The sequence below is a fragment of the Pan troglodytes genome, chromosome 22, assembly GCF_028858775.2.
Source record: "Pan troglodytes isolate AG18354 chromosome 22, NHGRI_mPanTro3-v2.0_pri, whole genome shotgun sequence".
NCBI classification, from domain to species: domain Eukaryota; kingdom Metazoa; phylum Chordata; class Mammalia; order Primates; family Hominidae; genus Pan; species Pan troglodytes.
The window spans coordinates 27,246,950-27,260,089 of NC_072420.2; the positions used below are offsets into that span (position 1 = coordinate 27,246,950).

General features: G+C 36.7%; 1 protein-coding gene across 2 annotated transcripts in view; it reads right to left on the bottom strand.

Moving 5' to 3' along the window:
• Positions 1 to 424: 424 nt before the first annotated feature.
• The window catches only part of CYYR1 (cysteine and tyrosine rich 1), a 107,408-nt gene continuing 94,692 nt past the window's right edge, over positions 425 to 13,140 (bottom strand). Inside the window, exon 4 of one of the 2 annotated variants that reach the window (XM_001158941.7) lies at positions 425 to 2,846. In XM_001158941.7, coding sequence (XP_001158941.3) covers positions 2,716 to 2,846 — 131 coding nt within the window. In that variant the 3' untranslated portion in view covers positions 425 to 2,715. Of the gene's footprint in view, positions 2,850 to 13,140 lie in introns of both variants that reach the window. The other variant, XM_009447725.5, reaches the window with a different exon arrangement.

Below are 13,140 nucleotides of genomic sequence, written 5' to 3' on the forward strand. Positions count from 1 at the left end.
GGTGAAGTAAATTTTTCATCTAATTTCATTTCAATTAATTTAAACTTAAATGACCATATGTAGCTGATGATTGCTGTGTTGGATAATATAGTTCTAGAGGTTGTTCTCATTATATTGTTGTTTTGTTAATTTATTTTGGGCTAATATTTATTGGACATTTTCTATGTGCCAGGCACTATACTTAGAGTTTTGTATATATTCATCCAGTTTTTGCAGAACGCGATGAGACTGATAATATTATTTACATTTTCCAGAGCAGAAAGTTGAATCTCAGAGATGAAGTAGCCTGCTTCAAATCACACAGGCAGGAGACAGGATTCAAAATAAAGTCTGTCTGGCTCCAGCCCTGTGTTTCCTGCACAGAAGAATGAAGCAAAGTCAGCAGAAATAGAGGGTGAAAAAAATGGACAGAAGACAATGAAAATATAATCTGTGTTATAATAGGTTCTTTCACTTTATTGCTTATTGTAAACACTTTGGCCATAGCAAATGTTAGTTTTTAAATAACCGTAATTCAAAACTTTCACATCCTATACTATTTTTCCCAAGAAGCATCATCTATGAAAACAATCAGTGAACTCCAACAGTCTATACTGGTAATGTGCACATTTATGCTATTATGACACTTAATACAAATAGTAAAAATACTCATCTATTGTAAGCTTATGGGTTTGTAAAATGCCTCAAGGGAGGCCATAAACAACTCAAAGAAGAGATGGTGTGGACTGAACTGGCTTCTATTTGGGGAAAATTTGCAGAATATAGGAGGTATGCAATAAATGTTTATTGATGGTGAAGATGAGAAAACCCTATTTCTGCTGATCTTTCCTTTCCATTTTCCTTAAAGAATATAAGGTATATTTGTATTCAGCATTCTCAGAATCATCACAGAAACCCTGGCACTTTGAGAGTCTTAGCCGCAGTGTAATTGGGTCTGACCACACGCAGAAGAAAAATAAATTAAAGCATATGTACTATTAAAATTGCGCTGAAAACTTTATGTAAGTCAGGGAGCCCCTCACCAGAACAGGCTGAAACTCTTGAATGCTTTGCATCCTCATATATAAGAAAATCATCAGTGCTTAAAAATCAAGGAAGTCATTCAAAACAAATTCAGCCTTTGGACCTTACTGGCAGGTAGGTTATATTTCAGTCAGATCAATATCTTTCTAATATAGGTATTTGAAAGTAATATATGCTACTTATAATAATGATATAGTAAGCTTCTTATCTGCAAGTACAGGTACTATAACTTACACCTTAAAATGCTTCGTTTGATTGTTTCATTCAGCAAAATTCTTGGCACTGTTTTGGGATTTCACTGAATTTTGATGATGATATTGGATTAAGCATTTTAGATTTAATTGTAAAATGACACAAAAATCTAATCATCTATTTCCAATGTTCAATATACAATTTTTATAAATACATGAAACAATTCATATAAAAATATAAATGTTAAGGTCACTCACAGCAAAATATGGCACATTAGAATTATTTATTAAATGCTTTATACATATAAAGGTAGGCACTTCATAAAATTTGCATTTTGGTAAAAGGCAACAATTTGATGTCAGTATCTTAATTGTGTCATTAACTTTTTTAAGAGAACAGATTATCAAAATTTTACGAAGAAGAAAAAAATAATAGTTTTAAGGAATTCCACAGAAGGGAATCTGAACTTCATTTCCCACTTTATTTTTGCAAGTCTGTTGTGTATCTTCATGGTCAAGTTCTGAGATTTTTGCTCCCTGACCTAAAATCCTGTGGGAATAATTGATTTCTCATCTTTTACTTGGAAGTGAAGTGTCTGCTACCTGTGGAACTTGATACAATTTTTTTTTTCTCCCCACAGTTAGAATAACCTTTATTCTGATCCACTATAAAGCCAGATGATTTTTAGGTGGCAGTAGCTGGCATTGAAGAGTTCTTGGCTTCAAGCGGCTGTTGAGTCTTTTTGGTCTTGTTTTAACTCCCTAATTAAATAAATAAGATCCAACTCTTTCTGTTGTATTCACTCCTGGACATATAGAAATTCACTTCACACCCACCTAAAATACGAGCAGAACTTCTGAGGCCCAATAAACCCATCTACTATTTGATTTTGTTATCCCTTCTGGAGCGTGTCTCTACCAAGAGCTTCACAAAGCAATGTAGTCATTGCTCTTTCTTGTACTAAAACCAGAGTACCCGTCCTGTAACTTCCATCAGGACCTCAAACAGTGCTAGGCACATAGTAAACTCTTAGGCACTCAAAATACATTTATTGATGAATGAAAGAATGAACAATTCTAGTTCTGACTTTTAAAGCTATATAGAATAAAGTTGCTTCCTTGTGTGGGCCAAATCATTCTCCCATCCTACTTAGATCTTCTTTTTTTCCAGGATCAACACTGAAACTTTCTTCATCTAGCCCTTAAACAACATGATTATCAGATATTTTGTCAATTACATTACTCTTCCCTGAATGTGCTTAGGTGGATCAGCAGATCTCTTAAAATGTGGTTCCATAGAACCAAACATTAATACTCCAGATGGGGTCAGCTTTGAGCAGAGTAGAAATCCTATATCTCCTAGCAGGGATATTCCACCTGACACATTATCTGACCCCAAAAAGTATTCCTTGGAGCAATTCTTTCCTGCCTGTTTCTGAGTAGAGGCATTTTATTCCAGGCAAGATCACCCATTGGCACATGTTCTGTTCTGGGAGATAGATTATTTCCTTGCGTTTCCAGGATAAGGAGGGGGTGGAGAACGCTGTGCTGAACCCTGTGGGGTGGGGGAGTATGGAGGAGGCAAGTCTGCACAGTATTCCATCTCGTGGTCGTGACCGTAGGGTGGTGGTCCTGCTGAAAAAGAAGGGGAAGAGAACATCAAGGAGTTAGCAAATATTTGCATTTCTACTGTGTTGAAGCCACTGGGCTAGATACTTTGGGAGGGGACATAAACTGTGGCTGCAAAAATCTTAGTTTTATTAGGTCAAGACCACATATGTATGAAAGGGTAAGTGCTCTAAAATGTGGTATCATGGGTTAAAGTGTTAAGAACTGGTTGTTTAGAGAAAGTTTCTTGAAAATATGATGCTGAAGTGGCAGAAAGAGAAGCTGAGGGACAATTCAGGTTGATCAAAAGCACTGAAGCGGGAGAGCCCTTCATCTCAAGCAAAAAGTACATGAAAGGGAGAATGGGAAAAGACAATGAGGAGTCCGGTTACATCACCATGGTGGGCTCTGAATGCAATGTAGAATGTATAACATGTAGCCATCAGAGATTCTTTGAACATGGTAGTGAATATGCTTTGAGAAAACCACTCTCAGCAGTCAACAGAGGCAGAGGTAGATAAAAGAAAAGCTGCAACAATGTAATGGCATATGTGAGGGATGATAAGGGACTCCTGACAGTGAGGGAAAAACATCCTAGCAGTCCTTGAGCAGCCACGTCTTTAGGTGACGACTGGGTGTGTGGAGAAAGAGAGGAGAAAGTGAAAGAAGGGGCTGAGGTATTAGGTACCAAGTACAGGACTCCTATAATTGGAGGGGGGTGGAACCATTACAGAAATATGAAGAAGACAAAAAAGGAGGACAAGTAGGTTAGGAAATGAAGATGAAACATTTAATTTTCTGAATCTTATATGAAAAATTTTCTTTATTTTGTTACTGTACCATATGTCAGTGTTTTAAGAAAGTTTTTAAATTTTAAATTATTTTATTTTTTTGAATTGACAAATAATAATTGTACATATTCATGGGGTACAGAGTGATGTTTTGATATGCATAATGTATAATAATCAAATCAGGGTAACTGGCATACCCATCACCTCAAACATTTATCATTTCTTTATGCTGGGAACATTTAGTATCCTCCTTCTACCCATTTGAAACTATATATTATTGTTGACTATAGTCATCCAGTGGTATAGAACACTGGAACTTATTCCTCCTATCTAGCTGTAATTTTATATCCTTTAATAAATTTCTCCCTATCCATCCTTTTTCCTACCCTTCCCAGCCTCTAGTATCCTCTGTTCTACCTTTTAATATACTTTATGATGACTATACATAAAAGTCTATTTTGTAGTGGTCTCAGTTCCTTTCTCTAGTGTTGAAAAAGAAGTACTCCTTGAGCTGAAATTTATCCACGTTTCCAAGAACTGAATCATTTTGCAACATCTGAGCAACTCCCTCAGCAACCAATCTGATGAACTGCCAGTAGCTGAATCATCATCAGGATCCTGATGCTGCTTGGAAACTGACATGCCTTAATTGCCTATTGTGAATGTAACCCAAATCACAAGACCAGTGTCATAATAATGCAAATAAGTGGGCATGCTCTTAATACTAGAATGGCAGAAAGGAACAGACAACATTTCAACAAACTTTTCTAAATGTCTTCTATTAGGTTGATGCAAAAGTAATTGCAGTTTTTGCCATTAAAGTAATTGCAAAAACTGCAATTGCTTTTGCAAGCGAACCTTAATTTCTACTCTTTCTAATAAGAATTTGACAGTGTTCTGATAAACAGACATAGACATACATAGGGCTTCCACTGATATGCAGACAAAAACTATGTTTTTGATATGGTTTGGCTCTGTGTCCCCACCCAAATGTCATGCCATTTTGTAATTCCCAATGTTGGGGGAGGGACTTGGTGGGAGGTGATTGGATCATGGGGGTGGATTTCCCCCTTGCTGTTCTCATGAAGTTTTTACAAGATCTGGTTGTTTCAAAGTGTGTAGCACTTCCCTCTTCTTTCTGTCTTGTGCTGGCCACGTGAAGATGTGCTTGCTTCCCCTTCCCCTTCCACCATGATTGTAAATTTCCTGAGGACTCGCCAGCCATGCTTCCTGTACATCCAGTGGTACTGTGAGTCAGTTAAACCTCTTTTCTCCATAAATTACCCAGACTCGGGTATGTCTTTATAGCAGTGTGAGAATGGACTAATACAATTTTCTCCTGGATCTTTTTAGTTTGCCTATCTTTACCAAGAGCTTGACGATTTGAACCACTGACTGATTGCCCTGTACTTGGAGGATGTGAGGAAGCAGAATTGAGCCACTAAAGAGAAGAGGAAGAAGGAGCCACAGAACTGAGTGGGATGTCCCCTGAGCACTCCTTGGTGGAGCAAAAGTCTTGCAAGTCTCTAGTGCGCTGGGCAGGCTGAGGGCGTTCAGCCGAGAACACAGCTCTGTAAATACATCAGCGAGGATGCATATATACAGTTTCCCCAGTGCTCCCTCAGACCCTTGGAGGCTGGGCTACTCCAAGCTCTGTTTCCTGCAAAAAAATGGAGTAAGTCCTGTGGAGTCTAAATACACATTCCCTCTGCATTATGCCCACGCCTCGACTTCATTATATCTAGGAGCACTGAGACAAAGAGATTTATAATAAACTTCACCCAAGCCAAGAATGAAACACTGCAGCCTCCATGCAGCAGGAAACCCATTGAACTGTTTCTTATAAGCATGTGGTTCTACGCTGTTTTTCTGCCAAAGCTTTTCCCTGCCTCCCACTTGAGGAGCATACACCAGCTGATTCTGCAGATTGACTCTACATCATTCTCTTGTCATGAAGCCATGGCATGTGTTTATGCGTCTGTAACAAAGCGTTTATATTCTGCCATCTGCATAAAAACTGCTGAAGGACATTTCAGCAAGAATCCCTATGGTTTATGCAGCTGCATGTTGAACATGAAAATCTAAGATATGACAGTGGTCTTTCATTCATACAACCTTTGAATTTTGGTAAAGTTCTGATATAATGTTAAAGAGTGGTATTTTGAGGACTACGCATCAAGATATAAACATGGCACATCTTTTATAATATCAGCCACTGGAAGACATTTGAAATAATATTTGTATAATTGTGGGCTGTATTATCTTTCTTTCTTGCACATAATAAAGTTTCACTGGAAGTAAACTTTTCAAGTATCAATTTTAGAATTCCTGATTCATCCTAAGCAGTTTTGTTCTTTTTTTACAGGTGAAATCATACTTAAAAGTTGTATGTATGCAGGTGGAGATACGTGCCTTTGAAATCCTTTCATAACCAATATTCTAATCTCCTATTTAAGTAGGGTAAATAGGCCATTTATCCTCAACATCTGATATAGCTGTCTACAATATTAAAACATTTAGCAATACCATGAAATTCGGAGAAGAAATGTAATGTTTTCTACCCACTCAGGCCAATATTTCTAAAGCTAATGTGCTGGGAAGATGCGTGGGGTTACCCAAACTCTTCACAATTATTTCAGAACATTTAGAAACAGAAGAAAATCATCCATAATTTTGTCACCCCAATTTAACAAATAATATCTTTATATACTGTCTCTTAGTCATTTGTGTGTAGTTGCATCCTTGCAGTCACAGAGTATGGCCTATCCTTTTTCACTTTGTATTACAACGCAAGTCTTTTCATTCTGCTGCATATTCTTCATAAGTTTTATTAATGGCTGCCTTAGCGGTTATTCCATCCACTCTTCACTATTTTGAGGTTAATTTTTTATTATAATTAATGTAATGATGAATATCTTCTTACACATAGACTTTTTAATTATTTTGTTTTTTTTTTAGAATAAAATTCCAGGAATTAATTAGCTGGCTTAAATAACACATACATTTTATTGCTTAGAATACATTATAAAACTACTTTCAAAAATAATTATTTCATCTTGTAAGGGTATACAAGTACATTATCATTTAATATTTTAGTAAATTAAGTGAAAAATTTAGGTCTTTATTTTACTTGATCATTTCTTTTGATAACAGCTAGATTTGACACTGTTTTACATCTTGTCCACTGTTTGTTATTCATGTTGAGTGAATTTTTTGTTGTTGCTCTGGACTGGTGATAGTTTCTAAATGAGGATCTTAATTTCAATGAAGATATAAGTAAGATATAAAAAAGTACACAAAATTATATATCTTTTAATAAAAACTCTTTGTCAAAATGGTTTATTATATAATTTTTACCTTACTGACATTCTGAAGTTTAAAACCATAATAAAATATAGTTATTCATTTAAAAAATCCCTTCTGTGTTATTTCCAAGTTTAAAAAGTAGTCTTCTTTTTCAGATAGTTGATACATAACTATCCTATTTCTGAGTTTACCCGTTTAAATTTATATATTTAATGCTTCTCTACATGTGTTATTTTATTTGGTATATTTTTGCATCAAAATTTATTTTTTCTAAGTTTTAAATATTGGTTAGGCCAAATTATCTAAATGTGGCTTATTAAATAATCCTCAATTTTTATATCCTTTTGCTATGTCTCCTTTACAGTATATAAAATTCTAATATACCTGTTCTATTCCAATGACCAAGGTGTATCTTTTTGTACCAGACATACCTCAATTTAATTATTACTGATTTTAAATAGTTTTGATACCTGGTAGAACTGATGAATCTCATGCCTTATATTTAAAGACAATTGCTTATTGCAAACCTTCTCATCTACTCTCCCCCAAACCCCACTACTCACAATTTTCCTTAACCCCACCCAGAACAGAGGATTTAAATAAAGGCCCACACAGCTCCTGGCAAGACCTCCATTACCCCCATCCCCAGCCACATAAACTCAATACTGCCCATTTATCCTCTACAATGGCCTAACATGCAAAGATATAGTATAACCTATTGTTCCCCTTCCACTCAGATAGCATCAAGACAAATTCCATCAAGCCTCACGTCCCTCTGTCACCATGAGAAAGACAGGTTTCCTTATTGTAGACCTTTAATTCTGGAAGGCTTTGCACATCGATTTATTAATTTTCCAAAAGTTCCCCACCCCCTTCACTGTGCTCAGTGGAACACAGTCTGTCACCTCACCCTCTTTCCCTGCCTCCACCATGCAACTCCTGCTTTCAGAATGAAAGTTCTCCTCTGACCCTGTCTGTTTTCTCGAGAAATGACATCTGTTGAGAAATCACCTGCTGAGAGTGAGAAGGCTGAGGGGATTTTTGAGTTTTGAGATGAAAGAAGAATGCATGAGATGGTTAACTCAGGAAGTGGAAAGGAACATTCACATCACCTTTTTACTCTAATTAAAATCTGATTTTCCAGGAGAGCACGGCTTCCTCAGCAGCACTACCAAAGCACAGCTATTCTTTTTCTTCCACGTCCTACCACCTATAGGGCCAGGAGGTGCTCAGGCTGTTCATAATCTTCATAGCCACTTTTCAAGCTATTATCTATTCTTATTCTTTGAAACCTTTTGTAGCATACATGCCATGTTGGGTTTTTGTTGTTGTTGTTGTTGTTGTTGTTGTTGTTTTTTGAGATGGAGTCTTGCTCTGTTGCCCAGGCTGGAGTGCAATGGTGCGATCTTGCCTCAATGTAACCTCCACCTCCCGGGTGCAAGTGATTCTCCTGCCTCAGCCTCCTGAGTAGCTGGGACGACAGGCCTACAGGCGCCCACCACCATACCCGGCTAATTTTTGTATTTTTAGTAGAGACGGGGTTTCACCATGTTGGTCAGGCTGGTCTCGAACTTCTGACCTCACGATCCTCCCACCTCGGCCTCCCAAAGTGCTGGGATTACAGGTGTGAGCCACCATGCCCAGCCTACCATGTGTTCTTTTCTAGCACATATGCCATGAAAAAAGAAGCATATACCATGCTTTTTTTTTTTTTTTTTTTTTTTTAACGGAGTAGGTGCCTTGCTATTTTGCCCAAGCCAGGATCAAACTTGAGATCTTCCTGCCTTAGCCTCAGTAGTAGCTGGGGGTGATCTTATACTACTTTCTACTCCTTCTTGTTATCAATATATGTGGTCTGTCCTACCCCAAACTTTCATTCACTGAAGACTTAACATCTGGCCCATGGTCTCTCTTTCCTCCACAACTTCTCTTATCATTCTTGTGATTTCAACATCCACCTAACCCTGCCTCTCAAGTCCCTTGACTATTTTTCCTTCAAAAGTCTCTTCACCCTTGTTGTTGGCAATAATAGTGCTATTTTGTAAATCTTAATTATAAATCTGACCACCACCCTTTAGTATCTTTCTAGAATACTCATTCCACCGCATCTTGGACCTCACCTGGATTTCCAATTTACTAATGGCCATTTTAAAGGAATTCAAACTGATGTCACCTCTTTCCTGTCATGGTGTCCTTTGTTATTCAGCACTGATTTATGGGCCATCACTAAAATTACTCTTTTGCACCTATTGTCAATGTTCTTATCTCCTTCTCCATTGCCTGGCAGAACCCCAACCCTTATTAAACCCAACACTTTGGTTATCCTGGATCAATATCTAGGAGCTTAATGTGACTAAAGAAAAATGCACAATGATGCTGAATGATTTCACTTTGAGTAAATGACCATTTTCATAAGTGTTGCGGTCTTTGGCCTTGCTCAGAAGCCATACATTTCTTTAGACATTTCACACTCTTCATTTTCTGAGATTCCTGTTTCATGCTTTTTTTTCTTCTTAACCTCAAATACCTCCTCAGTTTTTTTCACTCTCAGCAGAAGACTTGCTTCTTATTTCACTGAGAAAATTGGCACGAGCAAAAAAGAACATCCTTTGACCACCAAGTCTACAACTCATTGAAACTGTGTTTATGTACTTATTGCCTTACATATGCTGTACATAAATAAATTGTCTCTGATCGTGCTGTACATAATGAATTGTCTCTGATCCCATCAAAGGCTAGCCCCTATACTTGTGTACCAAATTCCTTTCTTCCTCAGACTTAAGGACACTGATTTCCAACAATTCCTTCTATCTTCTGTATTCATCAGTTTCCCTCTTTATGTTTACCATCAGTGTACTAGCAAAATACAAGGCACTACCATCTGGATTTCTCAGTAAGAAAAACAACAACAACAACAACAACAACAACAAAACCTCTTGACTTCATGTCCATCTCAGTTTTCTCTACCCATTTTATAGCAAAATTTTGTACTTGCTAGCTCTACTTCATCATACCCATAAATTTTGTCTGTAGCATTAATTCTGTAACCACAGTTAATATGACATCAAAGAAGGTTTTCTCAGTTCATGTTTGAATTCTCTGATTTGTACTAAAAACGTCTGCCTGGGCGAAGGCTTGACGACATTAATGTATCCATTTTGTTTCCTTCCAGTGTCTTCCAGGTGAAGGCATTTTCATAGTCACAATATTATTATAGAGAATCTTTCCAGTATGAATTTTTGATGTGTAAAGAAGTTACACATCTGATGAAGATTGTTTTTAATATTCAGTACAAACACAGAAGTTTTCTTTAGTGTGAACATGAGCTTGTGATCTCTAAAAAGGTTTGATGAGTACTCAGAAGTCTTCTCATGTCAGTGCACATACTAATAAGGTTTCTGTCATGTGTGAATTCAGTGATGCAAATGGGGTATTTATTTCTTAATGAAGTATTTCCAAGAGACTTGAAAGACTACAGGCCAGTTGTTTTATTGAATGTTCCTCAACTTGGGTTTGTCAGATATTTTCTCATGCTAAGATTTAGGCTGTGATCTTCCAGGTGGGACCTACATACATGAAATTGTGCTGTCCTCAGAGTAGCACACTCAAAGGTCCATGATCTTTATCTGTCCTTTAGCAACCGTAAAGTTACTATTTTTCACCTGATAACTGACAAGAAATCTGGTGGACACTTTAAGACCTGCAAATATCCTTCTCAGCACATTCTCCTCTAGATTTAGCATCTGTTGATGATTTTTGGCTAACTCTTTCTTTATGATGGTCTTAAAATAATTCTTTTCAATTCTATAACTCTCTTCTACATTTATTCTTTGACATTCTTCTGTTAGGAAGAGCCCCATTCCCCTCTTCAATTGTTTGTCTATCCTATCTATCTATCTATCTATCTATCTATCTATCTATCTATCTATCTATCTTCTATTATCTATCTATCTATCTTCTATTATCTATCTATCTATCTATCTATAAATCATTTCGCAGGACTCAATAATATACGTCAAATCTCATTTTTCTTGATGGCACTGAAATCTCTTGCTTTCCTTTTGTTAGTATTTGACTTTTATATCTTTGGCAAGCCTTTTGTTACAGTTTTACTATATTATTTTCTTTCAGATGTGTATATCCCAAACCTGCTTTAAAAAAAAAAAAGGTTAATATGATCACTTTCCTTTGTTAGCACTGAAGTTCTGAAAAGTAGTGGAAATGTAAAACTTGAAAATTCTTGCCTTCATGTGGACAATTTAAAAAATAATTGCAATTAAAGAGGACGTCTGTTCATTCTACCCAATATGGCAAGAATGAAAAACTTTTGGAAGGTCACTGTCCAACATAGGGTCAGGTATGACAGCTGAATGACACTGTTTTCACCTTGTGTAGAGTAATAATGTTCACTCTAGGGCTCCCCACTGTACACTTTCACCTTTGCTAAATTATGCTCTCTGCATTTATCTGATCTGTGGGCTGTAGGACTATACAATAAGTTGGGTTGTTATCTCAATTATCATAGGGTTAATTAATTAGTGAGGGTAAAAGCATTTTGTGTTTCCATAGATGAAAGATTTTGAAAAGTATTCAATACTATTATGTGTTGCTTCCTAAACCTTTAAGTAAAATCTTAATTAGCGACTTTGAGAAGGAAATGAGAAGTAATCATGCACATTATGTTTTCGAAGACCTAGTCTTTTTTGCAGTAAAAATGTTTTCAGCATGAGGTTCATTATGTTTCTTCCATTATTCAGTTCTGAGAACAATGCATTTAATAAAAATGCAACACATTCCTGTGACCTGAAAGTATAAATGATGCTACTATAAAGTTTTAAAAACATGTTTCCGTCTGCTAATTGAAATTTCAAACCCAAGAAAACATGTGACCTTACATTACTATCGTGACATTTAGTATTTTCTAACTTTATTCAAAGTTTGAACTTACAGAAGGGTAAAATAAAATATTGAACATTTTATAAAAATATTTAAACATTACTTTCAATTAAACTTTTTTGATCAAGCTAATGAGTATCTAGAACGTTATCTGCAAAGCAATTCTTCATACCTTCTCTACAATTAATGTCTTTGCTTGACTTTCTTCTGTTTTTCTCTTGGGTTATGGTTTGACCAAGGGAAAAAATTCAGAGGTATAAATAATAATAAAAATAATTCCATCTATTTTTTTCCTTATATTCCAACATCTTTACAGTAACCCTACCAATATTCTTGCAAGTTGGGAATATTTGAAATTGCATGTTACTTTTGTAGTGAGTACATTCTAGGGTGAAACTTAAAGTCAATTCCCTAGGGTATTGATATATGATTAATTCAGGTCTTTTCATGAGTTGTGTTCATCATTCATTCAGCTGAGTGCCCATTATGTACCAGGCCTGGTCTTACATGCTTGGAATAGAGTGTTGAACAAAATAGACCAAGATCTCTGCCTCATGGAGTTCATATTCTAGGAAGAGGAAATGAACAATAAACAATCAACATAATGATTAGCTAACCTAGACGATATCTTAGAAGATTAAAAGCACTCTGGCTAAAAAGCAGAGCAGCACAAAGAGAATTGGGATGCTGTCAGAAGGGACACATTACAATCTTAAATAGGGTGTATTAAATCAGGGCAGACTTCATTCAGGAGGTGACCTTTGATTAAAGACTTAAATGTAGTGAGGGAGTCAGTATTCTAGGCAAAGCCCTATGGTGGAAGTGTGGCCTTGTGAGTTCATGGAACAGCAAGGGAAAAAAACGTGACTGGAGACAGAGTGGCCAGGGAGAGAGTAGAAAAAAAGGAGGCCTGGGAAATAAAAAGAGCAGCCAATTCATGCAGTACCTTGAAGGCCTCAGTAAAGAATCTGCCTTTTACTTTGGATAAAATGAAGAACCACATGCTTTAGTGCCTCCTCTGCGGGAAATGGGGAACCGCTGGAAGATTCTGAGCACAGGAGTAATACGATCTGACATCTACTTTAAAAGGTTCACTCTGGCTACCGGGTTGAGAATAGACCCCAGGGGGCAAAGGGTGGATGCTGGGAGACCAGCCAGGATGTTATTAGAGTAAAGGAAGTGAGAGCTGATGAAGTTCTCCCACTAGGGGAGTAACAATATCTACTTCTCACTGTGAGAAGTAGTCAAAATACTGTATATATTTTGAAGGTAGAGCCAAGAAGTTTTCCTGGTAGAGTGCATGGTTTCTGGCCTGAGCAACTAGG